This window comes from Theropithecus gelada, chromosome 6 (assembly GCF_003255815.1).
Source record: "Theropithecus gelada isolate Dixy chromosome 6, Tgel_1.0, whole genome shotgun sequence".
In the NCBI taxonomy this organism is placed as follows: domain Eukaryota; kingdom Metazoa; phylum Chordata; class Mammalia; order Primates; family Cercopithecidae; genus Theropithecus; species Theropithecus gelada.
Genome location: NC_037673.1, coordinates 157,984,631 through 158,008,158, shown reverse-complemented (window position 1 = coordinate 158,008,158; position 23,528 = coordinate 157,984,631). Strand labels below are relative to the sequence as shown.

The following is a 23,528-nucleotide window of genomic DNA, read 5'->3' as shown; positions in this document are numbered from 1 at the left end:
ATAGCATAACTCTACCTTTTTTATTCCCTCCAGATGTCCGACAGCTTTGGTTTCCCCCAGTTCCTGTGTTAATTAGCTATAGTTGTTCTTTTGGCTTGGAAACAGGCTCAGAGATTTGAAAGGCTTCCTTCAAGGTCACATCAGAGGAACATAAACATACTGGGATATGGACCTAGGTGTGTCTGATCCCAGAGACTATGCTTTTTGGAAAGCAGTTTAAACATTTATTTTTTTATTTATATACAGAAAAATGCACTCACTTTGGTATACAGTTCTGAGTTTTGAAAAATGCCTAAAATGCTAATACCACTACTGCTATTGAGAAGCAGAACAGTTCTGTTACCCAAAATTATTCTCTCATGCTTGCCCTTTGAGGTCTACTGCTCCCCCATCTTGAATCCCAGGGGACAGTTCATCTGTTCTTCATCCCTATAGTTTCACCTTTTTCATGTCATACAAATGGAATAATACAATATGTATCCCTTTGAATCTGGCTTCTTTCACTTAGCTTTCTGTATTTGAAAACCATTAATGACATTGCTTATATCAATAAGTTGGCTCCTTTTTTTCGCTGAGTAGTATTCTGTTTCAGGGATGCTTTGCAATTTGTCTATCCCTCTCTCTGCTGAAGAGCTTTCAGATGGCTTCCACTTCTGACAATTAAAATGCATCTGCTGTAAACAATTGCACACAGGAGTGGAATTGCTAGGTTTTATGTCAAATGTATGTTAACATTATAATAAATTGTCAAACTGCTTCCCATGTGGCTGATAGTTTTGTATTTCTGCTTGCAATGCATGAGACTTTGGGTGTACCTTCTCACCAGCACTCGGAACTGTCAGTTGTTTTTTGATGTTTTTATTTGCACTTCTTTAATGAGTGTGTGGTAGGATCTCATTGTGTTTTTTAATTTGTTTCCATGATGATTAGTGATGAGCATCATTTTATATGCTTATTTACTATATTTGTATCTTTGGTTAAGTGTCTGTTCACATCTTTTGCTTATCTTTGTTGCATTGTTTGAATTTTGAGAATTATTATATGCTTATATTTATGGATATAACTTGTTTGTCAGATATGTGATTTGCGAAGATGTTCTTCCAATCTGTAGTTTACATTTTCACTCCCTTAATAGTGTCATTCCTAAAGAAAAAAAAAGTTTAAATTCTGTTGAGGTCCAATTTATCATTTTTTGTTTTATTGCTTATACTTTTAGGTTTGTATCTAAGAAGTCTTTGCTGAAAGTCAGAAAATTTCTTCCATTTTTCTCTTAAGGTTTTATAGTATTACACTTTACACTTAAATCGATGACACATCTGGAATTAAATTTTATATACAATGTGAACTATGGGTCAAATTTTTAAATCTACATACCCATTTGTCTACTTGTATATGGATGTTCCATTTGATCCAAACCATTTGTTATATAATAAGATTATGCTTTCTCCAGTCTACTGTCTTTGAACCTTTGTCAGAAATCAATTGAACATATTAGTGCATGGGTTTATTTCTAGACTCTTCTGTTTTAGACCCTATGTTTCTACCAATGCTACCACACTGTTGTGATATTAGTAAGTATTTAAATCAGTATAGTAAGTCCTGATACCAGATTGCGTGAGTCTTCCAGCATTGTTTTTCCCTTTCAAAATTGTTTTAGCTATTCTCTTTCATATATATAAAGATATATATGTATTTTTTATATAAAATATATATGTATAAATTTTTGGAATCACCTTGCCAACATCTACAAAAAAATCCTGATATGATTTGAAATGAAATGAATAGCATTTAAGATGAAACGAAATAGCATTTTATCTGTAGGCCAATTTAGGGAGTATCGACATCTTAACAATATTCAATCTGTGAGTCCAGAAACATCTCTCTCTGTTTATTGAGGTCTTTATACTTTTAACTGCGGGTGTGTGTGTGTGTGTGTGTGTGTGTGTGTGTGTGTGTACATGTACGCTACTTTAAGGAGTACAAAAGGAAGAAGAAAAATAATCAAGAAACTCACTCTTATAGTAGTATTTCTCACATTTTGATTATTTCCTCAGTCTTTGCACTTTGCATAGTCATCAGGTAGTTGCGATTTTATTTCTTCCAGAATTTTTAGTTGTAATTCGTCAGAGAAATTACCTGCAATGGGTTTACTTTATCTTGTTTGGTATTGAAAATCAATTGGCTTTAGTTTTAATTATATCAATCCTTCTCGGGTGGTGATGACATGGATCAGGGAGCACCCAGAAGTGGTTTATTTGGGGGTTTTCAGTGTGAATAAACCAACTGTGAAACAAGTTCCCAAAGGTGGAGTTGTCAAATGTGAAGGATAGCCTTGCAATATTAAAGTACAAAGGATTTATCTCAGGTGGCTAGGAGCCTAGGGGAAAGGGTAGAAGACAGGACCACACTTTCTTTTTATGTGCACTAACACTGAGTTAGAATCAGGAGCTTCTTCCTTTCTTGACAGTGTCATGATGTGTATTTGAAAATAAATGAAATCAAAATTGATGTGACAGTTTGCAGAATCACCAGGGCCTGTCTGGGAGCATTTTTTAGCAGGCACTGCCTTGCTGACAAATAACAGAAGTGAGCATGTAATGCAGAGTCTCACAATCTTACCATTTATTTAGTTCAAAAGATAAGATAATGTCCTGTGTCCAAACACATCTCAGCTGGTTGATAAACTTCAGCACCTTCCAAACAGTATTATTTCTCCTAACTTGCAAGAGGGCTTATGAAAGAAGTGTAAGTAGCTTTCTCTTCTTGTAGTGATAATAGTCTATTTTTCCATTTCAAGAATTGGAAATCAGTAAATGTATTCTTTCCAGCACAGTCTTAATTGCATGGTTTATTTTTTATGTCCTATTTTTAGGTTATTTGTAACATAGGAACACACAAAAATATGTATCTGATCCTTTTTCTGTTTTCTAGTTATATAATCCATGAATCTTCATCTTGCTTTTATTATAAACTAACATGCTCCTCTAGAGATCTTCAAACTAATTCTTCACTAAAGCACGGTGCTGCAGAACAGTCCAGAATGCTAACTAAAGTAATCCACTAAAGCAAATTTCACCAACAACTATTTGATACACATTTAGGATATTAATATGTCTTTTGTTAGGATAGAAGTTTGTTTGTAAAATTGGAAGGTCCTACCCTGATTTCTGAGTAAGGTCAAAATGTGTGTGTTTTCTAAGCCACAGAAAATATTTAAATGTTTTTTACAATGAGTTACGTTGTTCCTATGAAAACTGTTTGGTGTTAGAGCAGATAATATGAGTCATATTTCAAAATGATATAACCAAATTAAGATGTATAAATCTCAACAAACGTTAGAAAAATGCAAGATTTTACTGAATTTTAAGTGTGTGTCTTATACACAAAACTATGCAGATTTGGACAGAAATCCACTAGGCATAGCTTACTGGACATATATTCTTTCATTCACTCGTTATTTGAGCCCTTGGCACTGCTCTAGCCTCTCAGGTTGCAGAGATAATTAATACATGACTCTAGTTTTTTAAAAACCCTCAAGTAGGGCATTGTGAACTGATTTTAAAATAGAATTGTAATTATGCTTTTCAAATGAATATTTGGGCCTTCAGTTAGTCATTCAGATGAGGGTGAGAGAGCAATTACATTGTACCCATAGGCTTCTAATGGATAAAATATGTCACTTATAAATGCTTCATTCATAGAATATAGCTTTTTGTAGTTTACAAATTGCATTTGAGTTGTACATTTAATTTTCATAATAACCTTCTGATTAGATCAGGCGTGTGTTAAAAGCCCCATTTATATTTAGTGGAACTGAAACTAAAAGAAGTTGTGTATATTTACCTCCTAGAAACAGAATTGAGAAATGGTAGAACTGGAACTCCAAGAGCACTGGTCACATTACAGCAGCCAGCCCACTGTGTCTAAAAGTTGTAGCCCAGCCTATTTGTCCATAATGTTGGGATTAAAATTCTCGTGATAAACTGACTGAATTCATTTTGTTTAAATAGCTGAGAAGCTTACATTAGCCTCAGTGTACATGTCACCTTTTCTGGAAAGCCCACCTTGATTAGACTAGACTGATTAGGATTCTCACTTACAAACTCTCGCAATTACTACCATAATAAGTTACCCACTTTGTAACAATCTATTTTAAATAAGCATACCCTTCTAAAATTTCATGGGGCTAATTGTCTTGACTGCTATGTTTCCACTCTCCCTATGTATCACTGGCTCAAATGAGCAGGTCTTACTGATTCTTCAAACATGCCAGGCCTGTCTATTTATCGTAGGGCCTCTACAGATTCCCTTCTGCTTGGTATGTTCTTTTCCTAAGAGCCAGTGGTTTGGGCTCCTTCTCTGCTCTCTGCACAATACCAACTCCCAAGAAAAGCTTTTTGTCACCATTCTAGTTAGATATTTTGCACCTTGATTTATGTGCTTCATAAAATGTAGCATTATTTGACATGATTCTGTTGATCTATCTATGCTTTGTTTTTAAATTCCCTGAGAGCAGGCATTTAATCTGTCTTGTTTACCACTTTCATCTCAGCACCTCAATGGTTCCTGTCAACTACTGTATACAAATTATATATTTAATGAATGAATGAATGGAAGAATGAATTGATGAATTCTTAGGTTTGGATGTGCTAGTTGATTTTGTTAGTACACGTAGAAACAAATACATAACTATTTTTAAGATTGTGTTTATATCTCACCTAAAAGAGTCCTGTGTACTCCACTTTGGAAAACACAAATTAATCATTAGGTAATTATTCCTTAATATCTTTCTTCCTTGGAAATATATCATAAATTTCATGTGAATATATTCTCTTCACTTCTGTATTCATAGTGCCCACCACTGTGCCTGGCCCATGCCAGGTACTGGGTAAGAATGGGATTAATAAATTAGTATTTGCCTATATATGTGAATAGTATATGTTTGTACTGTGTGGCCATACACACACACACACACATACATACATATATAAATTTGTTTTCTTGGCCAGATGTGGTGGCTTATGCCTGTAATCCCAGCATTTTGGGAGGCTGGGGTGGCCAGATCACCTGAGGTCAAGAGTTCGAGACCAGCCTGTCCAACATGGTGAAACCCTGTCTCTACTAAAAATACAAAAAAATAGCTGGGCATGGTGGCACACACCTGTAATCTCAGCTACTTGGGAGGCTGAGGCAGGAGAATTGCTTGAACCCAGGAGAGGGAGGCTGCATTAAGCCAAGATCGCACCAGTGCAGTCCAGCCTGGGTGACAGAGTGAGACCCTGTATCAAAAAAATAAAACAAAATTAAAAATAAATGTATTTTCTTATTAATATAGAGATGTTTGCTTATCCCTCAGATCTGTTTGGGTGTAAACTAACCATGTTTTTTTTCTCACATTTACAGGATTATACCTTGACAATGTACTTTCAACAAGCCTGGAGAGATAAGAGGCTGTCCTATAATGTAATACCTTTAAACTTGACTCTGGACAACAGAGTGGCAGACCAGCTCTGGGTGCCTGATACCTATTTCCTGAACGATAAGAAGTCATTTGTGCACGGAGTGACTGTTAAGAACCGCATGATCCGCCTGCATCCTGATGGCACCGTCCTTTATGGACTCAGGTCTGTTGTCCCCAATTCAAAATATAACTTTTCCTGAACAAAATAGCTGTTACTTTTCATTGGATGGAAGTATTGTGCTATTTTCCTTACTCTTTCTTCAGTTCAACTAAGAAACAGCTAAGCCTCCTATCCACTAGACATTCAAGAGCTTAAGGTAGCCTGCTTACAAAGGGACTTAACTCCAACTAAGACTGAGCTTTTCTGAATTATCTTCCAATATCAGCTGCTGATCCTAAAGCTGCTTTCTTTAAGGAGTAGGGATAAACAATATCAAAATACCTGAGACACAGGGCTTCTTTGAAATGCAAAAAACATGGTGAATGCCAAATAATTGTTTGAATGTGGGAGACACTGTGTTTTAGAAATTGCTTCTGAGCTGCCTGAATGGGATCATGGCCCTCTGATGATGAGAAAGCTTATTGTGACCTCTTACCTTCCAAGGAGCAATCAGACTTGCAAATAAATAAAGTAGTCATCTCATGTTTATTAATAGGAAATTTATACTCAAATATCCCTCTATGTCAGGAGATACTTGTGATACTCTGATATTTGGGTGAGGATAATTTGTAGAATAAGATCGCTTTTCTTTTAAAGTTTATTCTGTACTGAAAGCATGTTTTCATATTAAAAGATGGTTTTCTAGAAAAAAAAAGGAAAAAATACAACTTTTTCTGAAAACACTATAATATAAAGAATTCTCTTCATTAGAGTGGAAGAAATTCTAAACTCAGATTTTCAGTTGCGTAATTTATTCTGTGTTACATGAATATGTGGTTACCTTCTCATAATGGTGATAATAATAACATTAATATTCATTTATTGAACCCTTCCTATGGGTCAGACATTGAGCTAAGTGCTTTCATGCGTTATTATAGTAAACCCTTACAACAACCTCATACGTTAGGAACTGCTATTGTCTTTATTTTCAAATGAAGAAACAGAGGCTGATGCAATTTGCCAAAGATTGCAAAGAAAGTAATCTCTGGAGAGGGTACATGAACCCTGTTCCAAGTTCAGAGCCAGAGCCCTCAACGGGATGCCTCCAATCCCACATATTTCTTGTCTATTCTATCTCATTTTTATTTTCTGCTATATTCAGTACTCCTGACTGATACATCATCTCAGATCCTAAGATTCAGCTCTTTTGTTTATGACATTTGTAGAGAAAAAGGCATTTGGCCTTCAAGGGAGGGAGGGATGAGAAAGGCAGAACGAGAGCACATTTGTACTCCGTGGCAAGCACTGGTGGTAGAGAAATGAGTTAGATACAGGCACTGCTCACATACATGCCTCAGAAAAGAAGGAAATAGAGAGAGAATGTAAGTTGACTGGTAAAGTTTGAAAAGATTCTACTGAAGTGGTGGACTTCGAAAGTACTAATGGAAAGAATTGTGTTCAGCAGATACATGATACTAAAATTATTACTTGGAATCAACTACAAAACATACCGTATCAGAGAGGCTTTGATGAGAGGGTGACCATGTGTGCAGTGGAGAACAGGGAATGAAAGAAGGTTGTAGTTTAACATTTTTAAAAAGTTAAGCATGGAGGGAGGTAAGAATCTAGAAGAAGGCAGGAGACTTAGAAATGATAAGTTACCCAGAGCAGACCCAGAGCTGGATGCATTTTGTCCATCATATCACTTCATTTTCACAAGAATAATGCAAAAATCACCCTGGGCTCTTCCTGTTTCTCCAGAATACCTATTTTTAGGGCACAGGACGTGTCATATTCTCCTTTGTATACCCAATACTGACTAAGCACTAAGCACCTACACTGTAAATAGCAATGCAGTAAAGGTTGAGGATGAATTCATAAATGCATGTAGGCAAAGTTGAGTGGACAGGAAAATCAACAATCAGAATGCCTTTAGAATTGAGAGGAAAAGGGGGCCAGGCACGGTGGCTCACGCCTGTATTTCCCAGAACTTTGGGAGGCCGAAGCGGGCGGATCACAAGGTCAGGAGATTGAGACCATCCTGACTAACACGGTGAAACCCCGTCTCTACTAAAAATACAAAAAAATTAGCCAGGCGTGGTGGCAGGGGTCTGTAGTCCCAGATACTTGAGAGGCTGAAGCAGGAGAATGGCGTGAACCTGGGAGGAGGAGCTTGCAGTGAGCCGAGATCGTGCCACTGCACTCCAGTCTGGGCGACAGAGTGAGACTCCGTCTCAAAAAAAAAAAAAGAGTTGAGAGGGAAAAAGGGTAAATCAATATTATAGATGATGAATTGGTTCTTTATATCATTAAGTCATTAATCAAACAAAATTGATGACAAGTTATTCTTATCATTAAGATCACCTGGACACTATTGCTGTACCTTTAACTCATGACATTGGGAAATCATCATTCTCCCATTCCCACTTCCATCAAAGGCTATAAAAAAATATGCAGGCTCCTGAACACGTCTAACATGCATAGAATTAACGCTTCCCCAAGGAGAGGACTCATGAATGGTGATTGTTCTCTCAGCTGTATTGTTAATTGTGAAGGGGAGATTAATAAGAACATTCATCAGAAATATATAGATGTCCAGTTCCAGTTTTAATGGGCAAATAGTAGAACAATTTGTTCCTTAGAGAGAAATTTAATGCATATCAGATCTTTCTCAACTCAAGGAGGTTCATTTGCAATAGATAAGTAAAAGGAATTCAGTTAAAGTTAGCTATTTTTCTATTTAATTTCTAGCTCTATTTTATATAGTGCTAAAATATATTATTCTATTGTTACAGTTGATTCTACAATACTTAGCCCCTCCTGCTACTTACCCACCCCCAGCCAGTAATTTTCTATTGCTGATAATGTAGTAAGAAGTTTATTTTTTGTCTGTATTCCATAGGGCTGCATTGAAACGACACTTAAAATAGTAATAATATTAATAATATTAGTATCGGTAGCTAGTACTCATTAAGAGACTTAGCATGTACTTGTCACTGTTACACAGAACTTTGTAAAAAAGTTACACAGAACTTTGCATATATTATCTTATTAATATTAACTTTAGCCCTGCAAAATGGGTACCATCATTTTCTCCATCTTACATGAAGAAATGAAGAAACTTGCTGACAAAATTACACAGCTGCTATGCAGAAGAGCTTAGTTATCTGAAGGCAAAGACGTTGATCTTCACTCTTCTGTCCTGCTTCTTATGTACTGGCAAGATGGAAATAAAGAATAGTAGGAATCACCTGAGAGCATACAGGGAACAAAAAAGATAAAAAAGTGTTTAGATGGAAACACCTTTTATTAGTCCATAAGTACAGGCTTTATTCTGGATTGATAAAAATAAGGCCCTAGTGAACAACCTGCCTGAGTCTTCTGTGAAAGGTGCATTATTCAGTCCTGTGGTTCACACCGGTTCCAGTTTAGTAGGGAATTTTGCTGTTAGGATTTCTGAGGCACAGACAAGATCTTTGTAAAGAATTTGGCACTGGTAAAGTTTACTAGTCTGGGTAAGATGTATTGAAGGGCAACCACGTAGACCTGGATATGGGAAGCTGGCACAGGAAAAACTTTAAATATCAAGGCAGTGACCAAGAAATTGGGTAGAACTAAGCCTGTAAGCTAAATGTCTTGTGAGTTTAAGGCAAAATTTAAGGGCTTAAACTTCTTTCCCATTAAGACAAATGAAGATTGGTGGGGAAGGTTAAAGGAAGGACCGTCATTTACACCATCTGAGTAAGCTTCTTTCATAGGATTTTCTTCAGAGAAATCTTCAGATATTAAAACATAATAAAGATAGAGAAAGCAGTATTGCAAAATATCAATGCTTATTGAATTTAATGGTAGGTATGTAAGTGTTCATTGTGTTGTTTTTTCAACTTGTCTGTTTGAATGTTTTCATAATAAAATTTGGGGCTGGGCATGGTGGCCCATGCCTGCAATGTCAGCACTTTGGGAGGCTGAGGTGGGCAGATTGCTTGACCTCAGGAGTTCAGGACCAGCCTGGGCAAAATAGCAAAACTCTGTCTCTACAAAACATATAAAAATTAGCTGGGCATGGTGGCATGTGCCTGTAGTGCCTGCCTCTCTGGAGGAGGCTGAGGTGGGAGGATGGCTTGAGCCCAGGAGGTGGATGTTGCAATGAGCGTATTTATACCACTGCACTCCAGCCTGGATGACAGAGCCATACCCTGTCTCAAAACACACAAAAAAATGGAGAACAAAATTTCATGTTTCAGAGGCCTAGGGACCTTTGGTTCTATTATCTGGGAAATACCACTCAACATTTACAAGGTCTGCAGTCATGGGATGATAGTTCCCATCTCTCATGTGTAGCAAATCTTCTATGAACACATCCTTTTAGTACCTGTGTCAGAAGAAGGGGTCGTCTCATCTCAGAGGATGTGTGGCTCAGTGGGTGAGATCCATAATCCATGATCACGGATAGCCAGGCTAAGCCATTATCCAGAGAGCGGTGCTCAAAGCTCTTCAACCAGAACCTTGCTACCACTCTTGTCAAATTTTCATTCTGCAGAAGCATGCCCACTGCTTCTGATGGCGCACAACAATGAACTCTAAGTCTGCTCATGCTCATATTTTGTGCTTGGTGAGCAAGAAATTTAAGCATGCACACCAGCTGCTCAACAAACTTGCATTAAGGTACAGTGGTCTTGGGGATTTCAGGAGATGAGATGAGGATTTAGAAATATGGACCCTTTTTTATGGACTGAGTTCTAACCGTTTTCATTCTGATTGGATCTCTGTTTTCCCATCTCTAAAAGCACAGGATTGCAGCATACCCTAGTTATTCCACTGCTTTTCAGTATGAAAATCATTCCAGGGGCTCTGAGAACAGATTTCTAATGCTATGCAGATAGATAAATGGACCCAAGTGGGCAATCCAACCAATTTCCTTAACAAAGAATAATGATAATGGAAGTTGGGTTTTAATTTGGACTTTTGTCAGTGGCTTCTCATTGAACCTTAAGCATATTTCCAGGTTTTATTGTCGTCATTCATAGGAAGATGGGTGAATTAGATGCTATCAATATTTTCACTACCCAGTCATTATTTGAGTCAATGATTAATCAATGTAAATTAATGTATAATCTATGAGAATAAAAAATGAAATCATATAGTTGGAGTAGCACAGTAACTGGTGGATAGTAAGTGCTCAGTACCTCTTAATATTTAATAAATAAATGGAAGCATGGATGGGAAATTATGTAATTTTACCCTAGTTATCTTTTCATTGTTCTGTGAAGTAAGACACTAGTTTCTTTGTGTAGAATAAAAAGAGTGGGACTGAGCAAGCACATTGAAATGAATGGGAAAGGCCTAGGCCAGGCATGCCTAGAATGCAAAAGAAAACTGCTGAAGAAAATTCAAAGGACTGTCAAACAGTGTTGAGGACACAAACTTATAGTGGAGCCAGGTACCTCCAGCCATTGCATTTGACAGCTTGAGATCACGAGTAAGGAAATTAGATGCCTGGCATGGGACCCAGGTGATGACAACTCTTAAATAAGACCCCCAATCCCCAAGCCAGGCGCCTCAGTTGTAGCATGCCTTCAATAATTTTCATTTAATAACGTGTTGTATGGTTCTCCCTAAACCCAGTCTCTCCTTTTCTTCTCATCATGTCTTATCACTCTTCCGTTTTCTCAACTTTATTTGAAGAGCTTCAGGAATAATTAAGTTATAAATAGTGCTTATTTTTTTTATTTTTATTATTATTTTTGTGTGTGTGAATCTGACTCTGTCTCCAAGGCTGGAGAGCAGTGGTGCAATCTCGGCTCAGTGCAACCTCTGCCTCCCGTGTTCAAGCAATTTTCCTGCCCCAGCCTCCTGAGTAACTAGGATTACAGGTGCTCGCTACCACATCTGGCTAATTATTTGTATTTTTAGTAGAGACGGGGTTTCAACATGTTGGCCAGGCAGGTCTTCAACTCCTGACATCAAATGATCTGCCCACCTCGACCTCCCAATGTGCTAGGATTACAGGCATGAGCCACTATGCTTGGCCAAGTGCTTTTTTCTAAAAAAAGACTTAAAATGGCAGTTTGTGATCAAAGAATATTGAAAGCCTTGAATACAAAATTCTCACTGTCTTAGTTGATTTCGGCTGCTATAATAAAATACCATAAACTGGGAGGCTTTGTAAACAGCAGAAACTTATTTCTCACAGTTCTGCAGCCTGGGAAGTGCAAAATGAAGTCACCAGCAGATTTGGTATCTGATGAGGTCCTGTTTCCTTATTCATAGATGATACCTTCTCACTGTGTCCTCACCAGGTGAAAGCGGCAGAACAAACTATGGGCACCAATCCTGTTAGAGCCTGCCCTCAGGACCTAATCATTTCCCCAAAGGCTCTACCTCCCACTACCATTACATTGGAAATTAGGTTCAACTCATGAATTTGTGGGACACAGATATTCACAACATACCACTCACCTTCACTCTTGGTCACTGTTGATAACTCAGGACAATCCGATTATAAAATTAAATACATCCTGTAATTTACCAAACTATTTAGAGATTTCCATCAAGAGATATGGCTAGCTGTGAAGAAGAATGTTTTCTTGGGCGTTGGTTAGCTGTAGACGTGATAACAAAAGACGTTCCGGTTGACTAGGCAGAAAAAATCCTATCAATTTAAAAAGCAGATATTTAAAACAGACTGAAATATACTCTATTCCAAAATAACATTGGCCCAATTAGATCATTTTCAGAATAGTTTAAAGAAAAATGATATAGAAAATATAGAATTTTTGTGCGAGTGTGAGACAGTGTCTCACTCTTTCACCCAGGCTAAAGCGCAGTAATGCAATCTCGACTTGCAGCAACCTCCGCTTCCCAGGTGCAAGTAATTCTCCCACCTCAGCCTCCTGAGTAGCTGGACCTACAGGCACGTGCCATCACACTTGGGTATTTCTTGTATCATTTTTGTAGAGGTGGGGCTTCTCCTTGTTGCTCAGGCTGTTCTTGAACTCCTGGGCTCAAGCCATCCACCTGCCTTGGCCTCCCAAAGTGCTAGGGTTGCAGGTCTGAGCCTCTGTGCTTGGCCTGGAATTTTTTAAAAATAATTATTTTAGGTTCAGGAGGTACAAGTGCAGGTTTGTATACTTGAGGTATTTTGCATAATGCTGGGATTTGGGCTTCTGTGGAGCCCATCACTCAAATATTAAATAGGAAGCAGAATTCTATCAATGAACTCAGCTGAAGCTCAAGCAGGTAAAAATCAGATTTAATCTGGTGTTGACATGCTCATTGTAAAGAAGGTCACATAGATATAATTCAGACTATTATTCACTTAAAATAGGATATTTATTGGGTTTCAAAAACTAATGAATAATTACAATGGACAAGAAATCAGAAGACCTGAATTCTTGTCCAAAATTAATGATTCTTCTGATCACTCATTTAAATGATTGCTAAATGTTTATTCTAGCTCCCCAAAGCCCATTAATTCTGTGGCTTTGCTAATGAATGACATATATCCTTTTAGCACTTCCATCTCATTATGCATAAAACAGTATTTAAAATATTTCAATTGCTCAAGAAACTATTTATCTCCTTGAAGAAAACCCTGATTTATTAAGCAATCGAAAACATCATAACATTCAGGTACACAAAAGAGCAGTCAACTTGAATTATCAATTGATGTCATCTTTTTGTGAGCATAACAGTGCGCATTTTCATTTAAACTTAGAATCTAAATCTAAATTGGCTTTATTTATTTATGCCAAGTCATTAATACTACATCATACTTTATCACATTGAAAACTCTTCAACAAACACAGTAAAATACTTGTTGAATCATGAAGTAATACATGTTTCTTATTGACTATTTAGAAACTATAGTTCTTATGAAAACAAAATTACCCCAATCCTACCACACAGAGATAACCACCACCTTGGTCTTGCTGTATATGCCTTTCAAGTATTTTTCTTTTTAAAAAGTATATATATAGTTTATTATGAAAACGTTCATCTTATATATACAATTCTGTATCTTTTTAAATTAACAATGAATGTGTAGTAAGCATGTTTGTCACTTCAGTAAAACCCTCCTCACCATCATTCTTCAACCATGATAGGACATTTAAAATATATTTCTTGATCCAACATAGGATATGGCTTATGGTTTTGATATAAGATGAAATATTTGGTTGTGGCTACCAAATGCAGGACTATTATTTAAAATTTACTTCGTATTTTAATGAGAAATAGGCAAAATTATTTGTGACACATTTATAATCTTATAGTTGTGCTGTTGTAATTTGTAGTCTCATTAGTTGATGAAGTAGCTCAGGGTATATACTCCTACTAATTTTAGTAGGACAGTTCTTATGGAAGGAATGCCTTTCTTATGTTCTCAGTTGTAGCTGACCCATCTTAAAATCATTGTTTGTCTTTTTGCATAAGGGAGGAGGCCTTAACTTCACATGAGTACACACCTCCCATGTGGAACATTAGATCAGAAACTTGTCACTTCTGATTAAATGTTCACATTCTTAAAGAAAGGTTCAGCAGGAAGCAGAAGGTAATTCAACCACCTCCTGCTTTGTATGTTCTGTCATTGGGAAATGGCAAAGGATAATGTTAGTCTGTAATGAATTTAGACAGGCAGGATTTTATTAATGTTATCGTCTTCCTCTACCCTGAAAGTTTTACCACAGGATGACTGAGTAGTCATCTCACACTGAAATATATTTTATCAAACTTTAATATATCAATTTTTAACTTGGATTTCCTAATTCATTTTCATAGAGATATTGAGTGACTATATTTTGTCAAGCAGAACAAAAGAGATTTCATTAAGAATATAAGTCCTTCTGGCCAGAATGTGAGAACCTATTGTCTAAATTTTCCCCGTCTTCAAAGCACTTGTCTCTACCTGTATGTGAAAAAAATGCATATGATGAACTGTTACAGAATACAACCTCTTTAACGAGTTGCAATTACTTTTTTAAAAAAGATCTTCTCCATAATTGTCCTATAAGATTAAAAATAAATATATTTAGAATTAATTTCTGATATATTCAAATTCACTTCCTTTTTTTTTATAGCAAGGAAAAGGGAGGTTCAGAGTGGGAAGTAATTGTGCCTAACATCCTAGAGACAAAGGCAAACCACAGAGCAGAATCCCAAACTCCTAACTCTTAGCCCAGGGCTTGTTATTATTGTTGCTACTGCTACTGCTGCAGTTATTTAGTTACTTGGAATCGTCCTTGTCTGAGTGATGTTAGATAATCATTTAAATCCGAGTCAACAATAGCAGGATCAGAAATGCATCATTTTTCAGCCTTAGAAATGGAGAGACTTGTATTCAGCAACCCTAGGACATAATCCAGGGCTCATTTTGTTGCAATCTTTTACTAGATTTTTAAATAAAAAAACATTTAAAGAGGAAAAACAAGTTTGTCTGTTTTCTTTTTTTTCTAAAATATTTCTGACCCATCATATTCTGGTAGCCAGTGGATCTCCTTGACTGTTGGCTACATGGGTCCCTAGTTGTTTTCACATCCGTCGATTTCAGTGGAATGAAAGTCGGCTGTGGCAGCACTGAAACCAAAGTTGTGGAGGGGATTGCTGCAGGAAGGAGCAATGATTGGAGACTCCAGAGGTTTTGAAGTAGGGAAGAAGTCAGCTGCGCTTCCAAGAAAGGTAGGGATTTTATACTGCAGGCCTGAAGAATGTACAGTAGTATTATTGAAGTAGACCTTGTCTGCAAAGAGGAGAATTATTGAAATCCATTGAGGACATTTTATTAATGGGCTTTTGAAAATATCTATATATAGCATTGTTATACATAGTACATTCAAAGGTAGTACTTGTATATTCCTGATTTCATTAGGAGTGAACCCTCTGAGTTACCAGAATACTGTTAACATGGAAAGAAGCCAGGTCTTCATTTTATCCTATTTTTTTTTTTTTTGAGCAAAGTATTTCCCAGTAGATGTTTAAAATTGTTGCTAGTGTGTGTGTGTGTGTGTGTATGTGTCTTCATTAGTAGGTATAGGTGTATATATATCTATATGTCTATAGATATGTTTGTATATATGTGTGTGTATATGTGTATTTGTAGTACACACACCCATAAGGGCACAGTTTTATCATTTGTCTAACATTTAGACTGAAAAACAATAATCTGCCGGGCACGGTGGCTCAAGCCTGTAATCCCAGCACTTTGGGAGGCTGAGACGGGCAGATCCCGAGGTCAGGAGATCAAGACCATCCTGGCTAACACGGTGAAACCCCGTCTCTACTAGAAAATACAAAAAACTAGCCGGGAGATGGCGGATCCCTGTAGTCCCAGCTACTCGGGAGGCTGAGGCAGGAGAATGGCGTGAACCCGGGAGGCAGAGCTTGCAGTGAGCTGAGATCCGGCCACTGCACTCCAGCCTGGGCGACAGAGCAAGACTCCGTCTCAAAAAAAAAAAAAAAAAAAAACAGAAGAGACTTCCATTGTTTCAATTCTTGAAGTAATGCAGATTGTTCTCAGCGTTGGTTTAATGATTAAGTTTTCTCTGATTACATTTGGAGTAACTTTTGCATCACTTTGATTTCATGAAATCAGTAAATTTTGTTGGCAGCTTTTGCTGGCACTTTACTTGGCAAATGGGAAAAATACAGAGTTAGACTAGTATAATGAGTTCACTTAAAGCAGAGTTTTAATTAGATAAAGACATTCAAAGCAAATGCAAATGAGTACTTGAATCAGTGATTGTAGTAGTAGTAACCTTTACTGGGTACTTTTATATGTCGAGCCCTGAATTATCTCATTTACATCAAAGAAGTTTGTGAAGCAAGCGACTGTTATGTCCATTTTATAGTTGAGGAAACTGAGACTTTGGGGGAATAAGTAACTTGCTAATGAGTTTCAGGGCTCAGATTGAACTCAAAGCCCATAATCTCAGTCACTTCCTCAAAGTCTGAAAGAATGCAATCTTCGTCCAAGTAAGTGAATGCAAGACTCTTGAGAAAGCAGGTGCTGAAAGTGTTGATGGATAGAGAAGACTCAAGAGTCTAGATTTCCAAGGTCCCTTAAAAAGAGTGAGTAGTCATTCATCTCCCCTCTAGAGAGATGTCTTAGTCATCATTCAGTAATGGATGAATATAACTCAATTAGTTTTAAACAACACTCCACAATGTGGACCGTTGCACTGTTTCTGGCTGGCCCATTGTTTTTCTTATAAATACAGCACATAAAGTATGTTCCTCAGGTGTAACTTAATATGATCATTCCTTTTATCTATTATTCTTAAAAAGGTTTCCCTTATGCAACTACTTACACATATAAGGTCATTTTGTTACACTTTTCTGAAGGACCAAGTCCAAGTAAAAGCTACATGCAATATAGTTTGTAATTTGAGGTATAGAGGTTTTGAAAATCTGTTCTATTTCACAGTTATACAGCTATTTGTTAAGTTTCAAAAAAACTCCAGATTAGGGAAAACTGACTATTGAAAGATTAGATTACGCCTCAGTTTAATTAACCAAAGACACAAAACTTTATTGGAAGTTAGGAGGCCACGCAAAGTGGTCTGCAGGGAAATATCTCTGCATGACTTTTAAGGCTCCCAGAGACTCTGAAGACCACCAGAGAATCATCCTGCCCACAGGTTTTCTGCTGGATTGAAGATACAGGGTCTCACTCTGGTCTGGTGTTCTCATAGTTCAGGGCAGCTTCGAACTCCTGGGCTCTAGCAAACTTCCCTCCTCAGCCTCCCAAGTAGCTGGGACTACAGGTGCACACCACTACATCTGGCTAATTTTTAAACTTTTAATACAGACAGGGTCTCACTATGTTCCCAGGCTGGTCTTGAACTCCTGTTTGCAGCGATCTTCCTGCAAAAATCTCAGCCTCCCAAAGTGCTGGGATTACAGGTGTGAGCGACTATTCCTCTGTCCAAGAAATTTAATTCTTACTTTGTAACTCAGGAAGAAATTACCCAAATAACCTCTACACTTTAATTTCAAGGCTGCACAAACATCATTATCCCTTTGAGTTTCTTGATTCTACCTTGAGCATCAGTAATCATTCTAAAGGGGAAATCAGAGAGTACTAAACCAATAGCTATTCTCTAACTGTCAAGCAACTAGAAAAGTACATCTGGCTACCAGAATATTGGGAAAGATCCCAAAGTACATGAAGAAAATCTACACTTATTTTCTAGAATAAGTACCAGGAGTTTCAGACTTATTTCCCATGGGGAGAAAAAAGTAGGTAGAAGCTTAAAAAATTGCACAACCTATGGAAGTCACTACCAAAAATGTTTGTTAAAAGACTTTTGGTAAATGTTTTAATCACATGCTTTGCTAATGGATGTTAAGGGAAGATTTCTACCTCATTCCTATGTCTTTATTTTGGAGGTCACATATAAAGCAAGCCTTTCCTTGAAAAACCAAACCAGTGTAATAGGTTAATGACTCAAATCACATTCACCACATTACAAAATGCTCAAGCTATTTTACTTCTCAGAAGTAGCTCATTATCTGCACTCTATGGACAGAATAAAAGGCAACACAATGCTAAATGGCCATAAATCCCTAGAGAAAGATGCTAATTCCATGTTGAATTGTTCCCACTAGCCATAATGGAGAAAATAATTAGGACTTTATATTTTAGCAGCTGTAACAGGCTGACAACTAAGAGAAACTATTGAAAAGACCAGGATAAAGACCAAATCTTCTGGCATAAAAATACTAGGAGGCATCTGTGCATTTTACATCATTGCATAATGAGACCAAACAACACAAAACTTAGAATAGCAGTATTGCAATGTGTTAAGAGTACGGGTTGGGGACCTGACTGCCTTGTTTCAATACCTTTAGCTGTGCTCTATCTTTCTAAGCTTCAGTTTCCTCATCAGTAAAATAGGGCTTAATTGTTCATGTCTTGTGGGATTACTCAGGGGATTAAGTTACAAAAAATGCTGATAAAGAATTTACTAAAGTGCCTGGCACATAAGTTGTTTGTAAAGATTAGTGGCTATTACTAGCATCACTGCCTTGACCTTTTCTGTATTTTTCATCATGATGAGTGGGAGATGACTTTTTTTTTTTTGCAAGAGAAAATGGTGGTGGTAAATTCTTATTATGTATCAATACTGTGCCAGGCTTTGGAGATACAGGAAGATAAATGACACATCCAGTCTCTGTGACTCAAAAACTTGGAGGCTGGTGGGAGAAGAAAATATGTAACAGATGATGAGAGGTAGGATAGGCTAAGTAAGAGCCAAAATCTGGAGTCAAAGACATAGGGGTTGTTTTACTGGCCACGTTACTTTTGTAAGTCAACTGACAACTCTCAATCCAAAATAATATTATCGTTTAACTTACAGGAATTTGGTCAAAAGTAAATAATAAATCATTGCATTTTTAAAGAAAAGCGAACTGAAGCTTAGACAAATTCAGTAACTTGTTCAAAGGTGTACTAGTATACATGTCAAAGATGGGGATAGGTTCCAAGTCTGACTCCAAAGTCTGTGCCTTTCATGATGATTTAATGGGTTGAATGTGAAGAAATGACCCCATGCATGCAGTTGGAAGTGGCAGAGCAGACAGGGACATACTCAGAATTCTCTTAAGAGGAATAGCTGAATGCAGTTACTCACTGTGATTACCTAAATGTTAGGAATGTCTGTACAGTGTTCCAGAAAGAAGCCAGAAAAAATAATAATAAACTCTAATTTATGTTTAATAAAACAGGCACACTCCAGGAAAGTGAATCATTGAAGCTTTAATTCATTTATCCATCAATCCATCCAATCAAGTCCTGAGTGAGCACCTCTTGTCACTCTAGGTGGAGGATAGAAGGTACAGGAGTGAATAAGCTACACATAATCCTTACTCTATAAGCTTGTACTTGGAGAAGGAAAGATATAAACTACCAACAAAAGAGATATTTAATGATAGCTATAAGGTTTACAAATTGTGATGAATTTAATTGTGGAAGTTTAACATAATAATATGATCAAGAGTGACTGGAGGAGAAAGTGGAATCCTACTTTAGGAGGTGACATTTGAATTGAAATGTTATCACTAAAGTTTGGTATTGATGATTTTGTCAAACTCTGTGAAATACTTGAAGAGATTTATTCTGCACCAAATATGAGTTATCAGTGGCCTATGACACACCCCCTAGGAAATTTTGAGAAGACTTGCCCAAGGTGGGCAAACCACTACTTGGTTTGATACATTTTAGGGAAATACAAGGAATCAATTAATAACATGTAAGATGGACATTGGTTTGACCCAGAAATGTCGGGCAGCAGGAGGCTTTCTGGTAATGGATTCAAATATTTTCTGATTGGCAATTGGTTGAAAGAGTTATTATCAATAGAAAGAATGTCTGGGTTGTGATAAGGTGTTTTCAAGACCAAGGTTTTATCATGCAGATGAAGCCTCCAGATAGCACCTTTCAGAGAGAAAATTGTAAATGCTTCTTATCAGACTTAAAGAGTCTGTTCTATTTGTAATTGCAAAAGGGAGGAAGCTGTAATGAGACATGGCCAACTCCCCATTCCCATCATGGCCTGAACTAATTTTTCAGATTAACTTTGGAATGCCCTTACTGAGAGGCAGGGTCCATTCAGGTGGTGGCGGGGTTTGGGGGGACTTAGAATTTTATTTTTGGTTTACATTAAAAAAGCACAGATCTGAGGAATAAGTGTTCCAATTAGAAAGAATGAAAGTACAGTAGTCCTAAGGGCAGAACAGACTCATGTGCTTGCAAGAAGAGAAAACCAACTACTTTACCCAGAACTTTATGTTCCCTCTCTTTCATATCACTGCTTTTTTTATTCTTTATAACTACATGCATTATGCATTTGTTTACTACTTAAAGGCCTGTCACCACTGACAGTAGAAACCTCTGTGTTTTTTCCAGCTGCTTGTACCCCAGTATCTTGAGGAGAGTACATCCTAAAGACACAATTTAAAAAAATTGACTGAATGGATGTATGTATGCATGAATGAGTAATTGCCATTTCTCCACAGCACTTTTCCAGTTTATCAGTCTGACTCCTGACTCTGTTTATCAGTTTGTGGGATCTGAGGTTTCTGCAGGGTTTAATCTCAAATTGATTTATTACTCTATCTGTCAGTGAATGCAATTCATGCAAAATAGGGTCAAACAATGGATTTGCATACTGAAGTAAATTAAGAGGAGTAAAAAGAGAAACATTAAATCAAACTGATATTATTTAAAACCCAATTATCAAGACTATTATGTTTAAATGAGGTGAAAAAATCTGATTGTCTATCTAGTAGACAATGTGTGGTATTTCACTGTATTGGTAAGAAACTTCATTAATAGTGAGACTGTGCTTCAGGTGATGTCAATTTCAACAACTGATAAGAAGACATTTTAAAGATAGGATCAGCAATTGTCATGAATTCAGTTTCCCTAATTATAAATTAAATGCAAATGTGAGTTGACCCTGTTAAAATTTCCATTGGCATGGCATTTTCTTATGTTATGTGATCATTTGCAATCACTGCGATATTCTCAAAGATATACAGAAATGTCAAAGTGAGGGAATTGTACTGTGGTAGAATTTAGGTGACCCATATTAGCCTCCTAGCATAGAATGAGTCGGTGAGAAAACACTTTCTAGTGAGAGCCAGGGCTTTTCAGAAACATGTCTCAGAAACTTCATTACAGCTAAGTTCAAAGGGATGTTCTCTTTTATTCATGATAATCAAATGTTATATGACTAAAATGTCATATAAGTTTTTATTGATTGCAGAGCAGTGGTATCATATTGTTTCACTGGCATAGGGTATGTCTTTATGTAATTTGGAGTATCTTGCCTGTCCTTCAGAGGGAATGCGTGTTTCTGTGAGTGTGCATGCACATGTGTGTAAGGAATGAAAGGAGAATACTATGTGGGGGAGAGAGAAAACACATTTGCTCAGAACAGTATTTTTTCCCAAATATTAAGTATGTAAGCCCATTTGACTGGAAGTATAGGTTGATTTTCCCTTTGGGAAGTTAGACATGACATGAGGATCAGTCATATATCAGTGTAAACAAGGATTATGATACGATAATGAAAAACATTTTGCCCACCCAAATTGGCTCTTCTTAGCTAATTTAGTGTGTGAATAAATTATATTTCTTACTGCAACACCAATATGATTCATTAAGGGTTAATTTATGGAGCCTCCCTAAATTACTGTTCTACTCATTGGTCATCTCCCCTGATGATGGGATGAGACAAACCACATGTCTGGTCCTTATTTGATGGCAGATGAAGTTACCAAGGAGGAGAAAAATGCTGTGTCCACTGCATGGGTGGCCAGGTGCTTGGCAGAGCTATGCATTGAAAAAACAGATGAGAACAACGACACAGGTGTGAAAATGAACTTTGCCTAAATTCTAAGCAGGAGAAAAACAGGTTTTAACCTGAAAGACCAAGTTCCAAATAATATGGATTATCAGACATTCTGATTTGGGGAACCTCAAACTCTGGACTCACTTATGGAGCTGAATTAAATCTGTGTCACTAAATGGGTTTTAGGTCTAATATTTATTTTATCGTGAAAAATCTCAGGCATCTTAGACAAGGAAGAGGCTATATCCCTGGGCCACTTTCCTTTCTTGTGATTTTGATTTTTTAGTATCCTGATCAGGCTTGTGTTTGTTCTATCATAAATGGGATCCTTGGCTCACCTTTGTTGTTTGTAGTATTTTAAAATTATGAAAAATTATTATTGTTATTGAAATTATTGTTGTTCAGTGACAATTTTCCTTAATTACAAAAACCTATTTTATCTTTGCAAGTTTTCAGTTTCTGTAGGCGTGAATAGAACAGAGCGTAAAATATACATATTACTAAATTTAAAATAGATCATTATTGTACTTGCTGACAACAAAGATTTGGTGGGGGAGAAGAATAGGAAGCAGGGAGGGGAGGGTGTAATTCTGTATTCTAGGTGCCATCCAGTTATTGCAGACACAATTTTATGTTCAGGAGAACATCAGGGTAAGGGCTTACCTCTGTAGATAGCATTTACTTCAAACCAGGTACTGAACGTGAATGTATTCCTTCTCTGAGCCATGACATCTCTGTGCTTCAAAATGTGGCTTTCATTTTCTTATTTTTCCCAGTGCTCTGTGGTAGAGGGAAGCAATGGAATCAAGAGAGATTTGGGGACACTAGACTTTTTGACATCTTTGGGTAGCACCATCTGCATGAACAGATGGGGAAACATGTCACAGGGCTAGAGGGGGACTCCGAGATAAAAAAAAAAAAAAAAAGAGAGAGAGAGAGAGAGAAATGAAAAGGGAATGAGGGAATGCAATGGCAGGGTAAAGCAGATTGAGTGTCAGTGGCTGGGAATTCTTTGCAACCTGACCCAGGTAGTGGTCACTGAATGGCTGCCATCTATGGAGTCCAGCGGTCCCCGGTATAGTGCTGCCCAGCATTACAGCAGGCATATTGCTCAGCAGTAGGAATGGGCACATACCTCTGTTTCTCTGTGCTGACAAGAGGAGATCCCTGATGCTGTCAGTTACAACTCCGCAGGGAGGACAGCATGGTTTGGTTTCCATTAAGTTTTCCATGTGGCTACAGGCCAGCAAAAGGGCTGCCTCAGTGTCCTGGTGGAAGATTCTGCACAAGAGTGGGGACCTCATCATCAATAATTTCCCCCAAGTTGACAAAAAGCATATGCTTTTGCTCATGATACTTTACTTACTTACGTTTCTTTATTTTTTTTCATTTGTTCATATGCTCATTCAATCATTCAATTTTTATTTTATTTATTTAAAAAAGTAAATGTGTATGGGTACATAGTTGGTCTATGTATTTATGGAACACATGAGATGTTTTGATAGAGGCATGAAATGTGAAGTAAGCACATTATGAGGAATGGATTTTCCATCATCTCAAATATTTATCCTTTGAGTTACAAGCAATCCAATTACATTCTTTAAGTTATTTTAAA

At 37.1% G+C, this 23,528-nt stretch overlaps 1 protein-coding gene across 3 annotated transcripts in view; it reads left to right on the top strand.

Annotated features, from left to right (window-relative positions):
• GABRB2 (gamma-aminobutyric acid type A receptor beta2 subunit) overlaps window positions 1–23,528 on the top strand; it is a 264,173-nt gene that overhangs the window by 83,314 nt on the left and 157,331 nt on the right. For all 3 annotated transcript variants that reach the window (XM_025387860.1, XM_025387858.1, XM_025387859.1), the window contains exon 5: window positions 5,404–5,624. In XM_025387860.1, the coding sequence (XP_025243645.1) occupies window positions 5,404–5,624 (221 nt within the window). The remainder of the gene's footprint in view (window positions 1–5,403; window positions 5,625–23,528) is intronic.